We start from the raw sequence: 20665 nt of genomic DNA on the forward strand, positions 1-20665 counted from the left end.
AGAAATAAAACTAAACAAGATGGTATTTTATTGAACATGGCATTTAAGTTTCTTTTTGGGTACTGTTTGTAAGCTTAGACTGCTAAATGGATGGAGAGAGTGGTCATGTAGCATGTAGAGTTTGTCAGCCTGCTGTGGAGGTGTGAGGTTACAGTGGTTGCTTGCCCGTTCTTGGGCTGGAGGGCACACCTCAGATGCAGGAGACAACACCATGACTTGCTAGGGAATCAAGTATTGCTACTTCCAGGTCTTACAGCATGACAGAATATCCTCACCTAGAAGGGACTCAACAGCATCATTGAGTCCAGCTCCTGGCCCTTAGACTCAGTACACTTAGACTCAAACCATGTGCCTGTGAGCATTGTCCAAATGCTGCTTGAACTCTGTCAGGCTTGGTGCTGTGACCACTGCCCTGGTCCAGTGTTCCTCCACCCTCTGGGTAAAGGACTTTTCTTATTGCCGAACCTCAGTTTCCCCTCATACAACTTTCCCCTCATACAACTTGATGCCATTTCCTTGGGTCCTGTCACAGGTCACCAGAGAGAAAGGATCAGTGCCTGCTTCTCTTCTTCTCATGAGGGAGTTGCAGGCTGCAATGACGTCTCCCCTCAGTCTCCTCCAGTTTGAACCAAGCGACCTCAGCCACTCCTTGTATGGCTATGCCTGTAGGCCCTTCATGATCCTCAGGGCCCTCCTTTGGGCACTCTTAAATAGCTTTACATGGCCCTCCTTTGGATATTCTTAAATAGCTTTTTATCTCTTTTATATTTTGTGCCCAAAACTGCCCCCAGCACTCGAGGTGAGGCTGCCCCAGCTCAGAGCAGAGCAGGACAATCCCCTCCCTTGCCCTGCTGGCAATGCCGTGCCTGATGCCCCCCAGGACAGGACTGTTCCTCCTGGCTGCCAGGGCACTGCTGGCTCACATTCAATCAACCAGGATCCCCAGACCCCTGGATGTGAGGGCAGTCTGGCTCCACCCCTGTCACCCACTGATGACCAGGTACCAGGCTGATTGAGCTGACCCGGCTGGCCCAGGGGGTGTCCACTTCCCCCTCAATGCTCCGTGTGCATCCCTACCAAAGCTGCACCCTGGTTGAAGAGGGTGATCTTCCCCATGGAGATGGTGCTGTTCATCGGTCAAGGGTATACAGCAGCCCTGCCCCCTGCTAGAACCAGCCTCCAAACAAGCTCAAGGTTTATGGCTATTTATATTGTAACTGCAGTTTCTCTAATGATTTTGCAGTGACCTGCCAGAGATCCAAAGAAAATATTTCCTGAGTGGTCAGAACATAGAGGTTGTGCAGTGTTCAGTCTGGGGACCTACAGTGATGAGAGATAGGCAGATATTTTTCCTCTTGGGAGGGTAAGGGCTAAGAGTCTGTTATGAGAAGGTAGTGCTGCCTTGTCTTGCCGTGAGTGGAAAATATCCTAGGGGAAGTTCTTTATTAGCACAAAGAGTTTTCCCTGTTTATTCTTTTCATTAATGACTTACAGCTTCTCTGCAGACATGTATGAACATGTGTGTTCAGGTTCATACTTCTTTCTTTTGTAAAAGGAGAACACAGCAGCATTAAGTAACAGTTGTTTATTAATGCAGTAGTAAAACTTTTCACAAATATTTAGTCATGCATTCAAGACACACTTTTCTGTGACAGTTTGGACTGTCACAGAAATAAATAGTTTATCATAGTTGTCTTATTTCAGTTTTTAGAATGCATCATTTCACTGAACTAGTCACAAGAAGAAAAGGTAGTAAATGCACAGTTCTCCAGATCTTAGAATTGATAAAGCGGGAAAGATCCCATCCATAATAACAAACTTTATCACATCATAATTTCACACTGCAATGTTAGTGTAATGAAAGGCAATACAACATTAACATTACTTGGAACCACAGCTTCTAGTTGTTATTGAGGACACACCATGATGCTGAAAGAGAACAGAGTTTATTTATTTTTTAGCATAAATTGCATTTCTTTTTTGACCTCTGGTAAAAATTCTAAATAAAAGACCCATAATATATATATTTAAATGCTTGTTTATATATGCAGCTAATACTGGTGAGAAAAATACTCAGGATACTGGGAGAGTTGAGTCTAAGTGGTGGGAAGGCTTTATCACAATAATTATATCCCTTTTTGATAACATCCAAAGACACATTTATGTGTCATAGGTGCAGCTGCATAGAATTAAGCGCCCTGAGAGTAAATCAAATAAATCCTCAGTCCTGTGCTGCTGTGTGTGTCAGTTTTTGACCCAAGCTCTGTGTTCCCTGGGTGGTTGTGTTAGCTTTAATGACTTGCTTTCCTAGTGACATTATTCAAATCTGATGGGTTTTTTATACAACTCTAGGAATTAATAACTTTCTGTCCTCAAAAGTAGGAGAATTGATGGGCTTGTGAAATGTCATTCCCATAAAAAGTTCTGTAATCACCAGATTATAGGCAGTGCTGGGGTGAAACCAATTTGTATTTCTTCCCCACAATCTCTAGCCTTTGACCTTTTGAAATGGAACCTTAGGCAGAGAGGAACCACAGGATTTATGGAGAGAGGAGGGAAAGGAATTGGGACTGTATCTGAGATGCCAAGTGCCCTTAGTAAAGGGGTGTTCAAGGCTACATAGGTGTCACATTACACAAATTCATTAACAGAACTTATTTCTTATGTATGTATCCACAAATGCTTCCATTAATGGTATTTTAATGAAAATTATTATTCATGAAGAAACATGATGAGAAAATACTCAAGAGTCCCACCTGAATTCAGGCTATGAGCCTAGTAGTCTTTGAAACATCAGTGGATGTTTCAATCCCTAAAAATGCCAAGTTAATGATTTATTTCATGGGTTATAGTGTTATAAGTGTTCAGTGGTTTCCCTTTATCTTGTTTTCTTCACCCAAATGTTCTCTAGAGTCCTTAAGTCCAGATCTTGTATAAAAATGAGACATTCACTGAAAAAGAACTAAATGATTCATGCCACCCTCGTAGATTGGCTGAAAAACTGGGTGAGTTAACAGGTGTGTGAGTGGTTATAATAGCTTGTGGTTCCTCTTAACTGATGGTAAATTAATTTTCTTTGGGATAATACTGGATCAAACAGTCTTGAAAACTTGTCTTCCTGAATCATTCTTGGCCACATAAGTGCATCCTTACTAATTTTAGTTAATTGGTAAAGACTTACAGGTTGTAAACTTTGAATGAATCAGATTCAGGTTACAATTTGCAATTGATTCAGTTCTTATCTACCCAGATGTGTAAAAGAAGTTCGGAAGTTTCTCAGCTAGGGTAAATTTTTTTTTAGAATAGAGCCTATCTGTGTTCTAACTGCAGACAGGTTTAGGATTTTTTCCTTCTGATTTTATAGCGATATCACTTTATGTGATAAAATATGTCTAAAATTCTTTTGTAAAGTGTACTGGTGGGGTTGCAGCCATCATTTTTTACTTCAAGATCATTTTCTGTCTTTCAAACAAAAATACAATTTGTATAGATAAATTGCAGGAAGCTCTTTCCATGAAACAGAGTTCAAATCATTGCACAGATTTCTAAATTACAGGTAATGTATTATATTGTACAAAGAAGTGTGAATGCATTAATTCCCATTGCCCCTGCCCCAGCAAGGAGTGCACAGTGAGAAATGCTGTTTCTATGGTAACTGTCTGCCAGGACAGAGTGCTGCAGACTGAAATCCTTCTTAGCAGGCACAGTAAATGCTGTAATGAGTACTTGGAATCCAATTTCAGACACTTCCATATTTAGTCACTTAAAAATTATGTTTACATTTTATTTTATGTAAATTGCACTTTACTCATATGTAAACTATTCTGGAACACTGCTGGATCATGTGCAGTCTCTTGGACAGAAAGAATTTTGGAAAAAGGCTCCATTGTTTCCAAATCAAGTTTCTCTTAAATCCAGCAACATCCCAGTAGATACAAGATTTACAGAAATGCTTGGTTCATTAACTTCAATCTCTGAATTCTGCAGGAGTCCCTGGCATATAATTTTGTGTCCACATCAGGCTCATGAGATCTGAAGATGTCTTGGCTGGTTTATTTTAAGAACAAACCCCAGGTACAGGACAACATTTATTTTTCTACTAAGTGGGGTTTTATTATTTTAAATTTAGTCTGTACTCAGACACATAGGAAATTAGGGCTTCATTGTAATAGATTGTGCTCCCTAAAATAAAAAAATAATTACTGTCCTCTCTCTGTAAATATGGGACTGATGCTTTCTTTGCCTCATCCTGCACCTGCACTGTGTATTTTAACTCTTATTTCTAGGAGAAAGATGTTACATGCTCATTGGTTTGTATTAAGAATAAAAATTCAGAATCTTTACCAGCTTGGTTTTTTTTTTTAACATAGCAGGAAGTCCATACAACAAGTTGGTGAGTGAATATCAATTATTGGTAAATAAGGCTCCATTCAGTCAATGTAAGTAGGAATAAATTGAAGTCCTAATCAGAAAGCATTTATTTCCTTGAAAATCTTAAATGGGATCTATTTTACCATTCACAAATAGTATTGTTGATTCTAAATATTTTCTTAAATAGTGTATGTTGGTGTACCTTCACACTATGTAAAATAAAGCACTGTGGGTCTTCTCCTTGCTGATGCATTTCATGTTTATGTGGTTAAAATAGAAATATTTGGAGTCCTTTTCTCCTCCATACTTTACCAAAGAAGATCTGAATAAGGGTGATATTATGGTGATATTATACAGTGGTCTTGGAGATGCAACACACTAATAGAACCATTCACATATTAAAAAAAAAAAAAAAAAAAAAAGAAGTGAAAAGTTGATATTTACCAGGGACTAGCACTGTTGTGATGAGCTCTGGACTTTCCAAGAAATCCACATTACTTCTCTGGAATGTCTTGCTGTAATTAATTTGAAGGTGGCTAAATAATTGTAAAAAATAAAAATGTGACATATTTTTTTCAAGTTTTTAAATGAGCATAAGAAATTTCACAATTAATGCTGTACAAAGATTCTGTGCTTAAAAACTTACAGTGATAGTGGGAGAGGAGACCAGATAAGCTATGAAGGGCCTGCAGATATATGAAACCCAGGTTTTCTTCAGTGCAGCTCGCTGTCAGTTTGATGCTCATCTCCTGGCTGTGACCCAGTACAGTGTTGACACGTGTTACCAGTGTTCCTGAGTCTTTGTGACAGGAAACCCAGTAAAACTGGGGTTTTGTTTGACGGGAAAGCAACAAAGCTGCAAGAGACTTCTCCATCTCCCTAAGAACAGGCTCTCTCTACAGATTTAGGATCACAGGATTGGTGTATTTGAGTGCTGTAACTTAATATAGGTAAGGACAATCCTTTTGTCATCTGCCTGCCAGAGGCTAGAATTCAGCTGGTAGGATGTTTAATAATTTCTATTTTGGGCCCAAAAGAGACACTCTGGGAGTCTGTTGGATGGGTTCCTGTGATGTGGATTAGGAAGTTTTGGGAGAGTTCTCCATAACTACTGATGTGTGCTGCAGGCTGGCACATCTTCTGTTTCAATAATTGTGTCTTTTTTTTCTTCCTTATCATGAAACTGGTGCTATTGCTGTCTTCCTGGTTTTCTGTCTCTGATGAACTAATGTCCACCTGATGCTATATCCTTATGTACTCACTTTCAGACTCTTTCTGCTATAAATAATCTCCGTTGTCTTTCTGGGATTTTTATTTATGTTTCAGTATATTCAAGTCTTTAGCAACCAAAGTATTGTTCTGAAATATTAATTGTGATGTATTTAGCAAAAGATCAGTTAGCAGTATTTAAAGTAATTTGTACTCGGTCTTTCCACACAATTGATTTCTAACCTTCAAAATTTATGTATTACCAAAAAAAAAAAAATGAAAGCCACCAAAGTCCTGACACTTACCTATTCCAGGCATTGCTGTTTTCCCAGAACTCATAAACAATGAAGTGGAAATTGCTCGGAATCTTCTGTATGGAAACACTAAGAATTTCACGATAGAACTAATTTATTGAAACAAAACAAAATTATTGGACATATACATTTTATTCCTAACTGCTTATCAGTAGGAACAAATGCAATGATTTTTTAAAAAAAACCCACAGAAAATCAAACCCAATACCAACCCAATTAATAAACTTAACAAATGATTGATCATAGTGATCACATACTTCAAATTGTCTGAGCTTTTAAAAATAAAAATCCTTGTATGTTTATTTTTATTATGTAATATTTTTATGAAAATAATTTTTCATATTGCTCCAATAGTGTCATTTATCTAAACAAATGCTAAACAGAAAATTAATCAAACAGCTGCTCAGGGAAGATAATCTAATAAGTAGAAGTTGTCCTTTTGTATGAGAGATGCATCCAAGTGTCATAGAATTTAAGTGCTTTGAAAGCAAATGGAGTAAATCAAATAGTGCACATATTATGGAGTAAAAAGCCATATAGGCTGACATCTGCTGCAGATACACTTTTAAAATAATATTTTGCCTACTAGTTACTTGTTCTTAAGTTATTCAAGTAACAGTTTCTCAGGAGTGAAAAATGACCCACAAGGATATCCGTTGATCTTCTACACAGAATCATCCTGCTTATTGTCCTGAGCATAAAAGCTTTATAGTGTGTAGGGTATTTATTCACTTGGGTAATCAAAATGATGCTTAGATAAATAGCAGAGAAAATATATATACAGATTTTTCCATGTGCCCAAGTGTGAGGATGCTGACCTCACTACTGCTGTGCTTGAAAACTGGTCTCAGCTTTTGCTTCATATTGTAGTCAGCAGTATTTTGTGATTTATTGTTTTTTTCCTGCTGCATGTGAAAGTGCATGGTAAAATGGCCAAAATATCAAAAGCTGTTGGAAAAAACAAGTCCCTGTCAATTAGAGCTACAGCAAAACCCATCCATTAGGTGGCATTACAGACTTAACAAATGCCTGTACACTTGGAAAGAAAGGAACTTTCTGCCACCATTTGCTAACTTGCATTCTGAAGTCATGTCACCTGTCTTCCCCAACAAACCTGCAGTCACTGCAGTGCTTTGCTGGATGTTCATTTCTGGGAGGAGGCTGGGAGAACTTCTTATTGGGCTTTTTTTCCATCTCTTGGCCAACTAGAGAATTTTATTTTCCTCATCAGTCTGCCCTTACAAGTGAACCACTGCAGAAAGATCACTCTTCCAGCTTAATTTTTCTGGTCTATGTGAACACTACTGATAAAATCCTAATTGTGATAATCTCATAGCAACAAGACTCATAAATTAGGGGTGTGATAGGCAATCTTTGAAGCCCTTGACTAGATGGGAAGATTCTGTGACGTGTACACATTACAAAAATATCTTTTTCATAATGTATGATAGTAGATCTCTCTAGTATGTTAAATTCAAAAATTAAGTACACTGGTAAGCCACTAAAATTTATTCTTAATCCAGCTCTAATGTTTTATTAATTCTAAAAGGAACAAAGCACAAACACAGTTTCATTGAAAATTTTGCTTTTTAATTTTTCCAATTATTTATTATGAATTAAAATTTTACAATAACAGCCTAAAGGGAAGATTCTGAAAACTTCCAAGCAAATAACTGGTGAACAATTGATAAGTTGCTCCTTCTCCAGGTAAGCATAAGTGAAGGATGGCAAATGAGTTTTCCAATGAAGAATGTCAGCCTAGAAGCTTCCAGAAGCTTCTAGCTTCATGAATTGATGACGTGCAGAGCTAACAAGCCTGAAAAGACTGTTTAGCATCTTTGGGATGTACAGTCATTTTGTGACAGTACCTGAAATCTGCACATTCTCACATCTCTTTCTAGTTCTAGGTGTCTTTAGGAAGCTTTGTATTACACACACACATAACCCACCAAGAAAGGTGTCATAGGTTCCCTCTTCATGAATAATCTGAGTTACTAAAGAAAAAAGGCTACATTTCTTCCTTCAGCCGAAGGACAATAACCCTGTACTTACTGCAAGCAGCCACCTGGAGCAGAAGCAGATTCCAGGTACTGCTTCAGGGCAAGACAGAATTCTTCCACTTTTTCTTCTTTCACAGACATTTGGTGCTGCACAATCATTATCTGCTGATACAAAACCACGACAATATTGCTGCCACAGCTTCCTCTGAATTCCTTGTACTTTAAACATAGAAAAGTCTATCATGAAACAATAAATCACAGAAGAAAACCCACAAAAGTTCCCTTGAAGTTTGCAGTCCCTGTTTTAGTGATCTGGAGTGGAGAAGTAGAAATGCTCAAGCATGGCTTTTGTGCCTGGGCATGAGTGTCCCCTTCAGCCTGTTGTCCTAACTCTGTGCTTTGCCCTCTTCTGAGTCTTTTCAGAAGAGGGCAAAGCACAGGCTGGACTTTGAGATGCTCAGTAATAAAGTCAGTGCGTTTCCTTGGATGAAGCTGTATGCCAGCAGTGAGTTTTGGGGTAAGAGAATATCCCCACAACCTGCACTGGATTGTTGCTTTTGTAAAGGTGCTTTCAGAGTTTTTACCTTTTAGAGCCCTGACCCTCGCCTGACTGAGAGGCCTAAGATAGCCCACATTAAGTGATGAAGAGAGAGGGGGTCTTCCCTCCATAACCCAGCAGGAAAATGAACAGTCTTTATAAACAGGACTATGGAAACCGTCAGCAGTGCAGAAGACCTTCTATCCTGAATTAAAATAATCATCATTTATCTCTTTCAAGTTGTTTATTTACTGATTAACCTATTGAAGCTTGTCAACTTTACTAATGGAACATTTAAAGCAACACTATGTGCTTCTTAATCACTACATGCAGGTTTTTGACTTGTTTCTGCCTTGATAATGAATACTGGTAAATCATGGATTATAAGCAGTTTGTGTAGCAATACTGCATAATCTCATTTTTAAAAAAATCTAATGCAACTCCTGTGATTAAATAATTTTTTTCACGTATATTTGATTTGCATTTTCTTAGGTTCAAGTGAATGAATGTTAGGTTTATGAATTTAGGAATGCTAGTATATCAATCTTGGGACATAAGCTTGGTTAACAGTAAGTTTATTTCTGGTCACAATTTTGGTTTTGTAGATTGTAATGAGCACAAGATACTCTTCCATTTTACCTCATAAGATTTCCTATTGCAGTTTTGGGAGGGAGGGAGGCTGTACAACAATGGTTAAAGCATGCATCCAGCATTTGGAGCAGAGAAGCTACCACCCCATAAACACTGCTGCTAAATTTGATAAATCTTATTAATTTTTCTCCTTTAATTTTTCTCCTTATGTGTGTTAAGGTTTTGGCTCACTCTGTCCTTTAAAAACAATGTAAAAAGTTAATATAAAAGTTTTACTCACATATTCTAAATTTTGTTGTTGCCTTTTGCACAGTGTATTCTGCTAACTAAAATGGATTCTTATCACTGGAAAAAGTGAGGATAAAGATTTTTAAAATTATTTTTAACAAAAGAAACCTGGTGTGGTCTCAGTGCCTGGTGCTTAAAATAAAATGTCAAAATCATTATCTTGAACAGTACTTACAGATCTTGCATTTTCTTCCAAAACTTCCTCTTCAAGTGGCTCAAGCTTGAGGTCCTTTGAGGCAACTGAAAAGGAAATAGAAATTGTAAGAAGAGTCAATAATATAGATGTATTCTGTTCTTACATATTTTACAAACTATTCCAATAACTAGATTCTGTTCTACGCCAAGAAGTTAAATCCCTTCTTTGTTACTTCTAAGTCAAACACAAGTTTTACATGACCCTGCATGCCTCAGTGGTTAATTCCAGCCCAGGCTGTCTTGTAAAGTTTTATTTATAGTGCTTGGCAGGTGATTTTTCATTTTAACAAATCTGCTTGTTCCCAAATGTATGTTGGACTTAATTGAGAAAAGACAGACATCCTCTCAAATTGTCTCATGGACTGTGGAGATGAGCAAGAATGGCAATTTGAAATGAACTATCAGCTACTGTTGTGCAATCTTAAAACTTGACACAGAAGAAACTTCCCTGCAGGGACTCTGTGGTTGCAAGGGGCTGTTTTCTAGCACTGGAAGAGATGTGCCTGATGGTCCAAGTCAGGTCTCTGAACCTGTGCTCAGCCCTTGCTGTAAGAATGGGCTGGGCAGCAGCAAAGAGATGTGTCTGTGAGTGCACCTGGTACCCAAACTTGATGTGCACTTCAGGAATCAGTGATTCACACAAACACCAACCTGCAACACACACAAAATCGTTCTTTACTTGCCAGGCACATGCAGTACCTCCTAACCCAGTGTCATTATGATATTCTGAAAAATACCCACGTACCTGAGAAAAGAAAGCAGATTGATTTGCAATAAGCAGCTGGAGCAAAACACGCTCTGTTAGTGGTGCTTCACGTCTCACTGAACACAGTTCTTGTGCAACAAAGAGAAAAATCTCCTTCCACTCCCAGCGTGGGTGAGGATTGATTAACCTGAGGTAGCAGCTGTTCTGCCAGCACAGATGCTGTACTCGCTGAAAGCCAGCAAGAGACGCGCAGGTAGAATCCAAATGAGCAGAGCACCTCCACCAGCAGCAGGTGGCAGAGCAAGGCAGGAGGGAAGTGTTCAGAAGCTGCTGCGAACTAAAGTCATGAAATGTGTGTGGGAAGGGAAAGACAGCCGGCTTTATTGTCAGTGCAGACACTTCGGATAAAAAAAAAATGAGGGAAAAAATGTGTATTCCTGAAGTAAAAGTTCACTTTCACTGCCTTTTTTTTTTTTTTTTTTTTGGTCAGGAAACATATGGAAAAAGAGAGGAAAGGAATGACTCCAGGAAGTACTGCAAAGTTTCTCTAAATGTAGGAAGAAAATAATTGTTTTCTTTGCCAGTATATGTAAATAAAGCCTGGAAATAAAAATGGATGCAGCTCAGAGGCTTTAAAATGCCTTTTCAATCCTACCTCTCCTCAGCTGAGAAGTAGTGGCTTCTGAAATTGCCTTTTAGAATGATTGTACAATCCTTTCTTACCTTTTCAGGGCAAAGTCAAAAAGAGGGGTTTTAGTCTGACAGGCAGCTGATATTTAATGCCTCTCCCAGTCAGACATGGCTGTGAGATACAAATTCAAGTAGATGCAAAGTTAGACAAAGGTGAATATAGAGAGGTTGTCTACTGGAAAAATTAGACTTATGTAATTGCTGTGTTTTATTAATCAGGTTTTATATTGACAAGGAGGTAATTATGGGAGGTTTATGCCCTGCCACTGCTTCCCTTTGACACCAAGCTCCTTTTCAGACTCAGGTTCTCTGTCATTTGTCTGTAGGAAATATGATCATTTTATAACACCCTTGTTATAAGTTTATTTACCACAAAATGTTTGGCTGCTTTCTGTAACATTTGAACTGCTTTATTGCTGAATGACATGTTTATTTATTTTTAAAGTAACATTCTTTTAAATGTTTTTGTTTTGGCATCAGTCCATGTCAGGTGGCAATTGTGGTAGGGCAGTGAGCTGCTGTTTCCAAAGCCGAGTGGGGAGTAAAGCCAGACTTACCTTTCATGGTGGACTTTGACATTTCAAAATCCAATTTATATCCATTCAGAAAAAGATCAAGTTGCTACTAAAATGTCATTAATGTGGCAGCTGCTGTGTAATTGCCTTTCCCATGCAGAAATGGCCTCCAGGAGGAAGGTCTGGGCAGAGGCTCACGGGTATCCCTGGCCGGAGCAGGGAATGCTGATGGCACTGAGCACACCACGAGGAGCTGCAGAGCGCGGCAAGAGCAGAGGGAGAGGCTGACAGAAGTCATGGACAGCGCCACAAGGAATGGCCACATTTCACAGCTGGTTAAGGAGAAGTGATGCGAGAGACTGTCAGACTGCAGGGATAACCAAAGGGAATACTGGGCTCCTTTTGGAGCAAGGCCAGCAGTGCTGGGGGTGGCCACATGCAGCTAATCAGTAATTAGGCTGAGATAAGAGAAACACTAAACTGGGACCAAAGGGGAAAGGTAATTAGGGGCATTTTATTAATTTGGGAGGGAGAAACGGCAGAGAAAGGTCAGTGTGCTTCTCTTGCTGAGGCCTGTGCCAAGTCACCACCATTTATTGGGGTTTTTTGTTAAAACCCTTACTTAACTATTTTCTGTGTGTAAATTGCTACTGAACTCAAGCTGGACTAGTGGTTGACTAACAGGAGATGTTTTTCTGCCTTGACCCAAGGTCTGAGCCAGTGCCTGGGTAAGGGACATGGGTCCAGCCACAAATACTAGATGACAATATTCACCGGGGAATATCCCAATCAGCTAGAAAGAAAGAACAGGATCAGGCTGTTTATGTCCCTGTGAGTGCTGCCTGTGTGGGCTGGTGAAGAGACCCATGCCAGTGTCTTTGGAGTGCAGGCAGTGTCACTGCTGGTGAGCACTGACCTGTGGGGAGGAGCAGCACCAGCTGGGACTGGAGCTACTCCTGGCTCTGAGAGCACAACTCAAAACCTCACCTCTAGTGGACAAGGAGGAAGAAACACCCTGGGTCCCAAAATCCACCAAATTCAGCCACTCCCCTAGGGCGTATCTGAAACTGTCTGTCCTTCAATAGGGAAATTTAATGCAGAGAAAAACTCAGGAATTTATAACCTTACTTTTTCATCTGCTGTTCTTTCTTAAAAAAAGAAAAAAAGAAATCATCACACACAGATTTTAAGACAACTTTTGAACACCAGAGTAACAATCAAGTCAGAATAATAATGAAGAATAGATATTTTCTGTACTGACAGATGTGGCTCAGTATTTTACAAGCGCTGGGAAGCCCTGGCATTGTTGATCAGATGGGTGATTTGTCAGAGTCCTGGAGGGCTCTGCTTTGGTGTGGGAACCACAGGTGGTTTCTGGGCTCGGGGGCAGCTGCAGCAGGCTCCCAAAAAGATTTGCATCAGACTTTGGTTGTACTGTACTGACAAGGAAAGCAGTTTAATCTTTATAAATGAAGATTCTCTGATGGGAAAGGAGGAAACAAAACTTTCTACCAAGCTTCATGGAAAAGTTTAGAGAGGGAGAGGAAGAGGAAAATTGTAAAGTTGTAGCATGCTCTCCCAAACAAGCACTCCAGTCATAGAATAATACAATTTTTCACATCTTTATGAAAAGTTCAATCTGTGGTGATGGGAGGGGGAAAAGGAAGCATGGAAAAACAATGTCATGAATAGGAAAGGTGAAGGTGGAAGAAAATGTAGGCCTTTAATGAGTGTTAGCTCTCTTAGGTAATGTTGTGACTGGGACATTGAAAACATTTGTGGTTTAAGGACTAATTTGCTGAAAGTGAAAAAAGAAACAGGTGACAAATCACACACACCTTCTTTTCCAGTCTATCAATTAGCCTCTGGAGTCTGTTTATCTGGATCACCCATTGGCTGTCTTCCTCAATCCAACCTTTGAAAAAGAGAAAAGATAAACATTAATAAAACGTTGCTAAGTTGCTGGTAGATAGTGTATTCCTGTCTTTAAAAAAAATTACCCTGCAAATTTTTTGGCTTTTCAAAGATTGTGCTGCAACTAGTTCCATGTTCATTTGGGTGGAACTAAAGGAAAACATGATTTGACTCAATGGATTATTTTCTTTCTTTTTAAGATTAAATAGAAATCCAAGACAGAATCAAAACTACATTATAGCTTAATGCCAGTGCTTTTGAAATAATGCTGGTAACAGAAGAAAGTTCTCCATCTCCACTGCAGGTATATTCCTGTCTGTGTAGTGACCTGATCATAGAATCATAGAATGGTTTGTGTTGGAAGGGACTACAAAGATCATCAAATTTCAACTCCCGTGCCATAGGCAGGAAATCTTCCACTAGATCAGATTGCTCAGGGCCCCATCCAACCCAATCTGATGTCATATAGCAAGGCTAGATCTAGACAATACTGTTCTAGACAGGCACAAGCATCTGGGCTATGAAGGTGGTGAAGGCTCTTGAGGGGAAGCATAAAAGGAGCAGCTGAGGTCACCTGGCTCGTTCACTTTGCAGAAGAGAAGGCTGAGGTGAGACCCCATCACAGTCTGCAACTTCCTTGTGAGGGGAAGAGGAGAGACAGGTACCCATCTCTTCTCTCAGAGTGACAAGTGACAGGGAATGCCATCCAGCTGTGTCAGGGGAGAATTAAGCTGGATATCAGGAAAAGGTTCTTCAGCCAGAGGCTGTCTGGGCACTGGATCAGGCTCCACAGGGAAGTGGTCACAACATCAAGAGTTCAAGAAGCATTTGGACAATGCTCTCAGGCACATGGATTCTTGGGGATGACACTACACAGGGCAAGAGTTGGACTTTGATGATCCTTATGAGTCCCTTCCCATTCAGGATATTCTGTGATTCTGTGAGTCCCTCTAATGCCTCTGGAAAGTTTTGCTTTGCTAAAGTATTGTGGAAATTGACTGCCAAATGAAAATGACAACACTCAAGGAAACAAACATTTGCATTATTAAAGAAGTTTCTGAAATCACCCATCATGTAAATGTGTGAGTGGTTGCTTTAAGGAGAGAGGAAGGCTATTTATCAGAAATGGAAGATTTTTCAGTAAATGCTCTTGTTATCTCTGGGTTTTATCTCGGCTGTTTGAGGGGCCTGGGAGGCCCGGAGGTGGCCCGGAGGTGGCCCGGAGGTGGCCTTGACGCAGCCCGCGTATCAAAGGACGAGAAGAGGCTTCAGTTCTTCTTTCTGGTTTTATGTTTATTAATTGTTTATCTAAAAGATGTTCTTTCAGCTCAACAGAGATCCGCACAGCAGTCAGCCATGGGCACACTGTGTCGTCCCCCTGACCGCCACGTATCTTTATACCCCTTGTTACGTATACAATATTTATCATTTTTCCCCAATACCATCTATTCTTATAACTCGGTGTACTCTTAGTAATAACCAATCCAAAGGTGCCACCGTGGCCAAAGAAGATGGAGGAGAGAAGGAAGAAGAAGGAGGGTAGGACACACCCCAATTCCTCCATCTTACTCCTCTAAACCCCCCTGTACATAAATCCTAAACCCTGTTTCTCACCCTCTAATTAGCTAATCTTTCCACCCTTCACCCCGGTGAGGCCCTCTTATCTTCATAAAGGTGTCGTCTCCCGTGTAGGGTCAAAGTCCTGCCACCAGACACTTCTGGCAACATTCCAGGACTCCCGGGCCCCCCAAGGGTGGTCCCGGGGGCTCGGCATGCCAGGATTCAAATCCTGGGATCCCACATCTCCCCCTTCTGTTTGCACCAAGAAGACCTCTTTTATCACCCGATTCATGGCGCGCTTCAGACATACAAAAATGCACGGGACGACAATCATGAGGACTAGTAGGACTATTAAAACATAAAACCCTATCCTTAAGATTCTTCTCCAAATAGGAGAAATGTCAAAGAAATTTGCCCTTAAAATTCTTCTCCAAATGGGAGAAATGTCAAAGAAATCTACCCTTAAAATTCTTCTCCAAATGGGAGAAATGTCAAAGAAATCCTACCAGCTGATCAATTTATGATCCTTTGTCAGTTTTCCCTATAATAGGTAAATTTACTCCATTGCCTATTGTAATTCAAGACTTTAAGGAGAAAACTTCCCAGTCTTTCGTTCTTATACAGAAATATTCAAGACCCCAAAGAGAAAAAAAACCCCCAGAGTCTTTCCGTTCCTCTTGTTTCTCTTCTGAGTTGTCCTTTGCAGTCTGAGTCCCGACTTTTGTCTGAGTATTCGTTTCTTCTTATATCTTGTTGAGGAAAATCGTTGCATAGTTGCATCCGGCATGTTGTGCACTTCGGGGTTACCTAGTTTTTGATTCAACTGACAATAGGGTTAGAAAACACACAAGCCTCCCCGGGAGGGGAGAGGCTTAGGACCCCGAGGGTTTTTTACCAAAGGCACCAAGTCTGGAGAGGGCCCCTCCTCGCCTGAGACGTCACCGGGGGTCTGGCCCGCCCCCGCCCGCGCTCGGCGCATGCGTGCTTTCCGAGCTGCTCTGTGTCTCTCCCGAGGTAATTTTTTTCTCTCCCTTTTTATTCCGCCTCTGAATTTTCCCCCCTCAGTCTGCCCCGACTCTGTCTCCGCCTCCTCCGAAGCTGTGTGTGTGTGTGGCCCTTTGTCGGTGTGTGCGGCCGTCCCCGCCGGCACCCGCGCCCGCCGCGACTCGCTCCGATCTGCGTCCCGGGTTTTTTGCGTCACAACCGCGCGCATTTCTGCTACCTTGCCGGCCCCCGGGGCCGCTGCACCCCCCGGCTCTGAGCTTAGCAAAGCCGTATCTGAACACGCGTCTTTTGTTTTTTCTTCAGCCGCGCTCCCCGCCTGCTCCGCCGCCGCGTGGCTGCCGCGAAAAAGCGCCTCCCCCGATCCCTTTTTCTTCCCCCCCCTGCTCTCCCCCCTCGGTCCTGAGTCCTCCATGCTCTCTGGGCTTTCTGGACGCTTTCTGGGAGTTTCTCAGGGTTTCTGGGTTTCGGGACCGGGTGTTTTAATAATATTTCTTGCTCTTTTTTCTCCAAGAGCATTTTTCTTCTCGGCCTTTTAAGGCCAGAGCTAATTTTTTCTTTCCTGGAGCCTTGCTCCCCCCTCTCTTTCAGAGAGTCCCCCCCCCGGACGTCTGGTGCGTCTCGGGGGTCTACCTTCCTGGCCTTTTAAGGCCAGAGCTAATTTTTTCCGGAGTCTTGCATTGCTCCCCCCTCTTTTGAGGGCCCCCCCCCGGACGTCTGGTGCGTCTCGGGGGTCTTCCTGGCCTTTTAAGGCCAGAGCTAATTAATTTTTGTATGTTTGTGTCACACCTTATAAGGTGGACAAAATTTCCCGTTGTTCCTGGGAAGGTGTGCCTCCCATGTTCTTATTTTCAGGCTTTCTTACCAAATCTGTCGCCAGAGCAGTCTGGACGTCTCGATCTGTCCAGCAGATCACGAGAGGTGGACCCAGGGCGCCTTCTGGTTCCAGTCCGGGCTGTTCTGCTACGAATTCTCTTCGGCAGAAACTGAGAGGTGGAATTCTCAGTGACTGCTGTTTTTTTTTTTTGCAGTCTCTGCTGGCTTTTTTTCTCTTCTTCTCTCTTTTTCTTCAGGGCTTTGAAGGTGGTGGTGGCCCCCCCGAAAGGTTGTGGTGGTCAGAGCTCACCCAGTGGAAGCCAAATGTCCGGTTTATCTTCCCCCAAAAGGTTGTGGTGGTTCGTGGTCCGTCCAGGGACGCCAAGTCTGGGTTTATCTCGGCTGTTTGAGGGGCCTGGGAGGCCCGGAGGTGGCCCGGAGGTGGCCCGGAGGTGGCCTTGACGCAGCCCGCGTATCAAAGGACGAGAAGAGGCTTCAGTTCTTCTTTCTGGTTTTATGTTTATTAATTGTTTATCTAAAAGATGTTCTTTCAGCTCAACAGAGATCCGCACAGCAGTCAGCCATGGGCACACTGTGTCGTCCCCCTGACCGCCACGTATCTTTATACCCCTTGTTACGTATACAATATTTATCATTTTTCCCCAATACCATCTATTCTTATAACTCGGTGTACTCTTAGTAATAACCAATCCAAAGGTGCCACCGTGGCCAAAGAAGATGGAGGAGAGAAGGAAGAAGAAGGAGGGTAGGACACACCCCAATTCCTCCATCTTACTTCTCTAAACCCCCTGTACATAAATCCTAAACCCTGTTTCTCACCCTCTAATTAGCTAATCTTTCCACCCTTCACCCCGGTGAGGCCCTCTTATCTTCATAAAGGTGTCGTCTCCCGTGTAGGGTCAAAGTCCTGCCACCAGACACTTCTGGCAACATTCCAGGACTCCCGGGCCCCCCAAGGGTGGTCCCGGGGGCTCGGCATGCCAGGATTCAAATCCTGGGATCCCACAGTTATCCACATTCATCAACCTTCTCATTTCCCAGCTGAGAGTCTTGTGTCATTTGCATATATTTTGACCAAAGAAAGAAGCCCTAATGCTGAGAACATACCACAGCTGTGGTCTGTAGAGGAGGCAGGGTATGGCTTTACCTGAACAGGTACATAGGCTGAAGGAATGTTGGCCTGAGCCTTGGGTGCGTACACACACCACAGTGTTACTGTGGGCAGCTGGCAGTAAGCAGGAAAGTGCCAAGACAAACACAAACCTTGTGTAGGAAAGTAGACAGCTGTCAGCTATTAGTAGAGCTGTGGAGGAAAATGTTAGCTCTTTTAAGATTACACCAGTATAGTAAGTGGATTTGGTAGAGTTGCATTTGTTTGGGCTCCTTCTGAGTCAGGAGTGCAGCTACGAGGCTCTGTGACCTTCCCTGTTAGGAACACCAACTCACAAGGGACCAAACATCATCCTGCATCACTGCTCCCAAAGAGCAGCATCATTTGGTGAGTGGCAGGGAGTGAGTGGAGTGAGTCATGAATGTGAGGGACAGAAGGTCCTCAGCAGAGGCTTTAAAAGGAAGAGGCCAGCACATGGTCAAGAAGTGAGATAGACCCACTAGATATTTTGTTGTTTCAGTCACCTTCATGCCTTGATTCTGGGACATGTAACTCAGCACGAAGATGTCTTCGCTGCAGCTTCATGCTTAATGTCACTGCTTCCAAAGAATTCCATTTACCAAAGTACTCCATCATTCTCCAAAGCAGAAATGCTGGTGCAGATGGTTTTTTTGTCTGCATTATCTTAAATGAAATATTCTTTTCTTTCTGGTTTTGTGTTTTCCTTTTCTGTTTATTATTTATTCCCCTCAGCTGAGATATGAGTCATGGCAGAGAACTTGGTTGCATTTAAATCACGCCTTCACATTTTCATTCATATCTGCAGGCAGTACAGATTACCTAAAAAATGTTGAATCAATCCAAAATACACAATTTAATTTGTGCCCACAATTAAATTTTTATCTTTTATAATTTCAGATCTATGGACGTGCATTAATTTTCCTCAGGTTTCATTTAGTATCTTCTGTATTAAATTGAAATTGTCTTCTGTCAGTAAAGCATCTTAGTTAAGTGTCTAAATTAAATTCTTGAGAGGAAGATTTGTGTGTATTTTTCTGTATATATGTCTATGTGTTTAAAATGTGAAATACCATACCTGTGCTGGAAAAAGAGTTATTTGATGACAAGCTGTTGTTCCTCTGAAGCCTTCGAGCTGAGCGTTTTCCTGGCCACTGGACTGAGAGCACTTCTGGTTTTGTTGGATCTTCTCTGCACAAAAACACAGGAGACTTCTTAAGAAAAAATAAGGGAGAGCTCTTCTCTCTCTGTTCTCAAAAAGTGTGCTTCTACCTTCCCTTTTGAATTAAATAAAAAGAAATACCTGTTGAGAGGACTGAATTATTTTCTGGATTTTCACTATAACTCATTAGTTTTGATTAGGTTGTTAAAGAAGTTAAAAGAAAAAAAAAAAAAAAGAAGAGGGTTAAGCTGGCATAAACCTAAATCTTTGAGGGAGACATTCAAGGTCAGTATCTGTGCATGCTGTGGTTCTGACCTGGCCTAAGTAATCATTCACAGTTTCTTCATTCACAGGAGTTTTGTAGCATCACTGCAGAGGAACTGGCATGAATAGAGGAGCACAGACACTGTGCATGGTTGGTGCACCCTCAGACTTTTAAAACCTGGTTGATTCCTACAGTCAAGATGCTGGCACAAAATCAGGTATTACTCCTGTACTTCAGGGGATCTCAAACCCAACAGCAAAACAAACAAGAAAATTACATTTCCAACAAGAAAAAAAATCACATTTCCAACAGAAAGGTCTTAAGATCTTCTTTGTCCATAAAATACAACAGTTTGTATTTTGCTTTCCCTATTGTCTTTAACAATAGCATACTAAGGAAAAAATTCCATATAACCAAGTAACTATTCAAAAATATTTTGACCCTTGATTCTACAAACCCTCATTACGGAGATCAAGCTAAAACCCTTGGAGGGATGAAGGCTACCCAGGCGATTGAGAGTTTATAGAGCTAGAAGTTAACCAAAAATATGGCCATATATTCTAAGAACAAGCTGTGACAAGCAAAAGCCTGGCTATTTTCTTCCTTTGACATTTTTGCATTGCGTATCAAAAAAAGATAAATTATAAAGCTGGAAAAAAATAAACAAAACAGTCAGTCATCTTAGTAATTTCAGAGCTCTTTGTATTGCAGTGGTTTGATTTCTCCATTTGATATTAAACTGTCCAGGGATTTAAAAATAAGTCAGCAGAACCTAGCAGGTACTTAAATTATTGTCCTACAGGCAACCCCACATCATGCATTCAGTTTCAGGAAAACTCCCATTAGCAGGTTCCTATAGGGAATCAAAAGTGTATCCCTATTTCTCCTGTTATTCCCTCTATCAGATTTCCGGGTGAAATGTACAGCAGCTGTGGAGTTTCCCTGTGACCTCGCTCCTGACCCCTCCCTGCAGCTGCAGAGGGCTTTGCTCCCCTCTCCTGCCGGCCCTGCTCCTCCGTGCTTTCCACGGCACGCTCCAGGGACTGCAGCTGGGTCAGGGTCTCCTTCAGGGCAAAGCGAGTCACAAACTGCTCCAAACTGGAAGCCTCCTGATAGTCCTAAGGATTAAATGAAAAAAAAAAAAAAAACAACCAAAAAGTCAGGCTTTACTTGCTAAGTTAGAAATACACAAGGGAAGGTTCAGACTTCATTCAGGAGGGAAGCAAGCGGGTTGGATGTTTCCATGTTTATAAATGTAAACCACACAAACAACCTTTGCTGATGGGCAAAAAGCCCTCTGAATTTCCAGGTGTAGGCACAGCTCCCACTCAAACTGAGAGGCTCAAGTACACAGTGACACAACACAGTTTCTACTCAAA

At 41.4% G+C, this 20665-nt stretch overlaps 1 protein-coding gene across 1 annotated transcript in view; it reads right to left on the reverse strand.

The window, feature by feature from the left end:
* Window positions 1-1739: 1739 nt before the first annotated feature.
* The window catches only part of NECAB1 (N-terminal EF-hand calcium binding protein 1), a 56534-nt gene continuing 37608 nt past the window's right edge, over window positions 1740-20665 (reverse strand). Inside the window, exons 6-13 of the mRNA XM_064703214.1 lie at window positions 20248-20404; window positions 18938-19045; window positions 13256-13332; window positions 9487-9540; window positions 7947-8059; window positions 5886-5963; window positions 4816-4907; window positions 1740-1929 (exon numbers count right to left, since the gene is read on the reverse strand). Of these exons, the coding sequence (XP_064559284.1) occupies window positions 1901-1929; window positions 4816-4907; window positions 5886-5963; window positions 7947-8059; window positions 9487-9540; window positions 13256-13332; window positions 18938-19045; window positions 20248-20404 (708 nt within the window). The 3' untranslated portion in view covers window positions 1740-1900. The remainder of the gene's footprint in view (window positions 1930-4815; window positions 4908-5885; window positions 5964-7946; window positions 8060-9486; window positions 9541-13255; window positions 13333-18937; window positions 19046-20247; window positions 20405-20665) is intronic.

Source organism: Zonotrichia leucophrys, chromosome 2 (genome assembly GCF_028769735.1).
Source record: "Zonotrichia leucophrys gambelii isolate GWCS_2022_RI chromosome 2, RI_Zleu_2.0, whole genome shotgun sequence".
NCBI lineage: Eukaryota > Metazoa > Chordata > Aves > Passeriformes > Passerellidae > Zonotrichia > Zonotrichia leucophrys.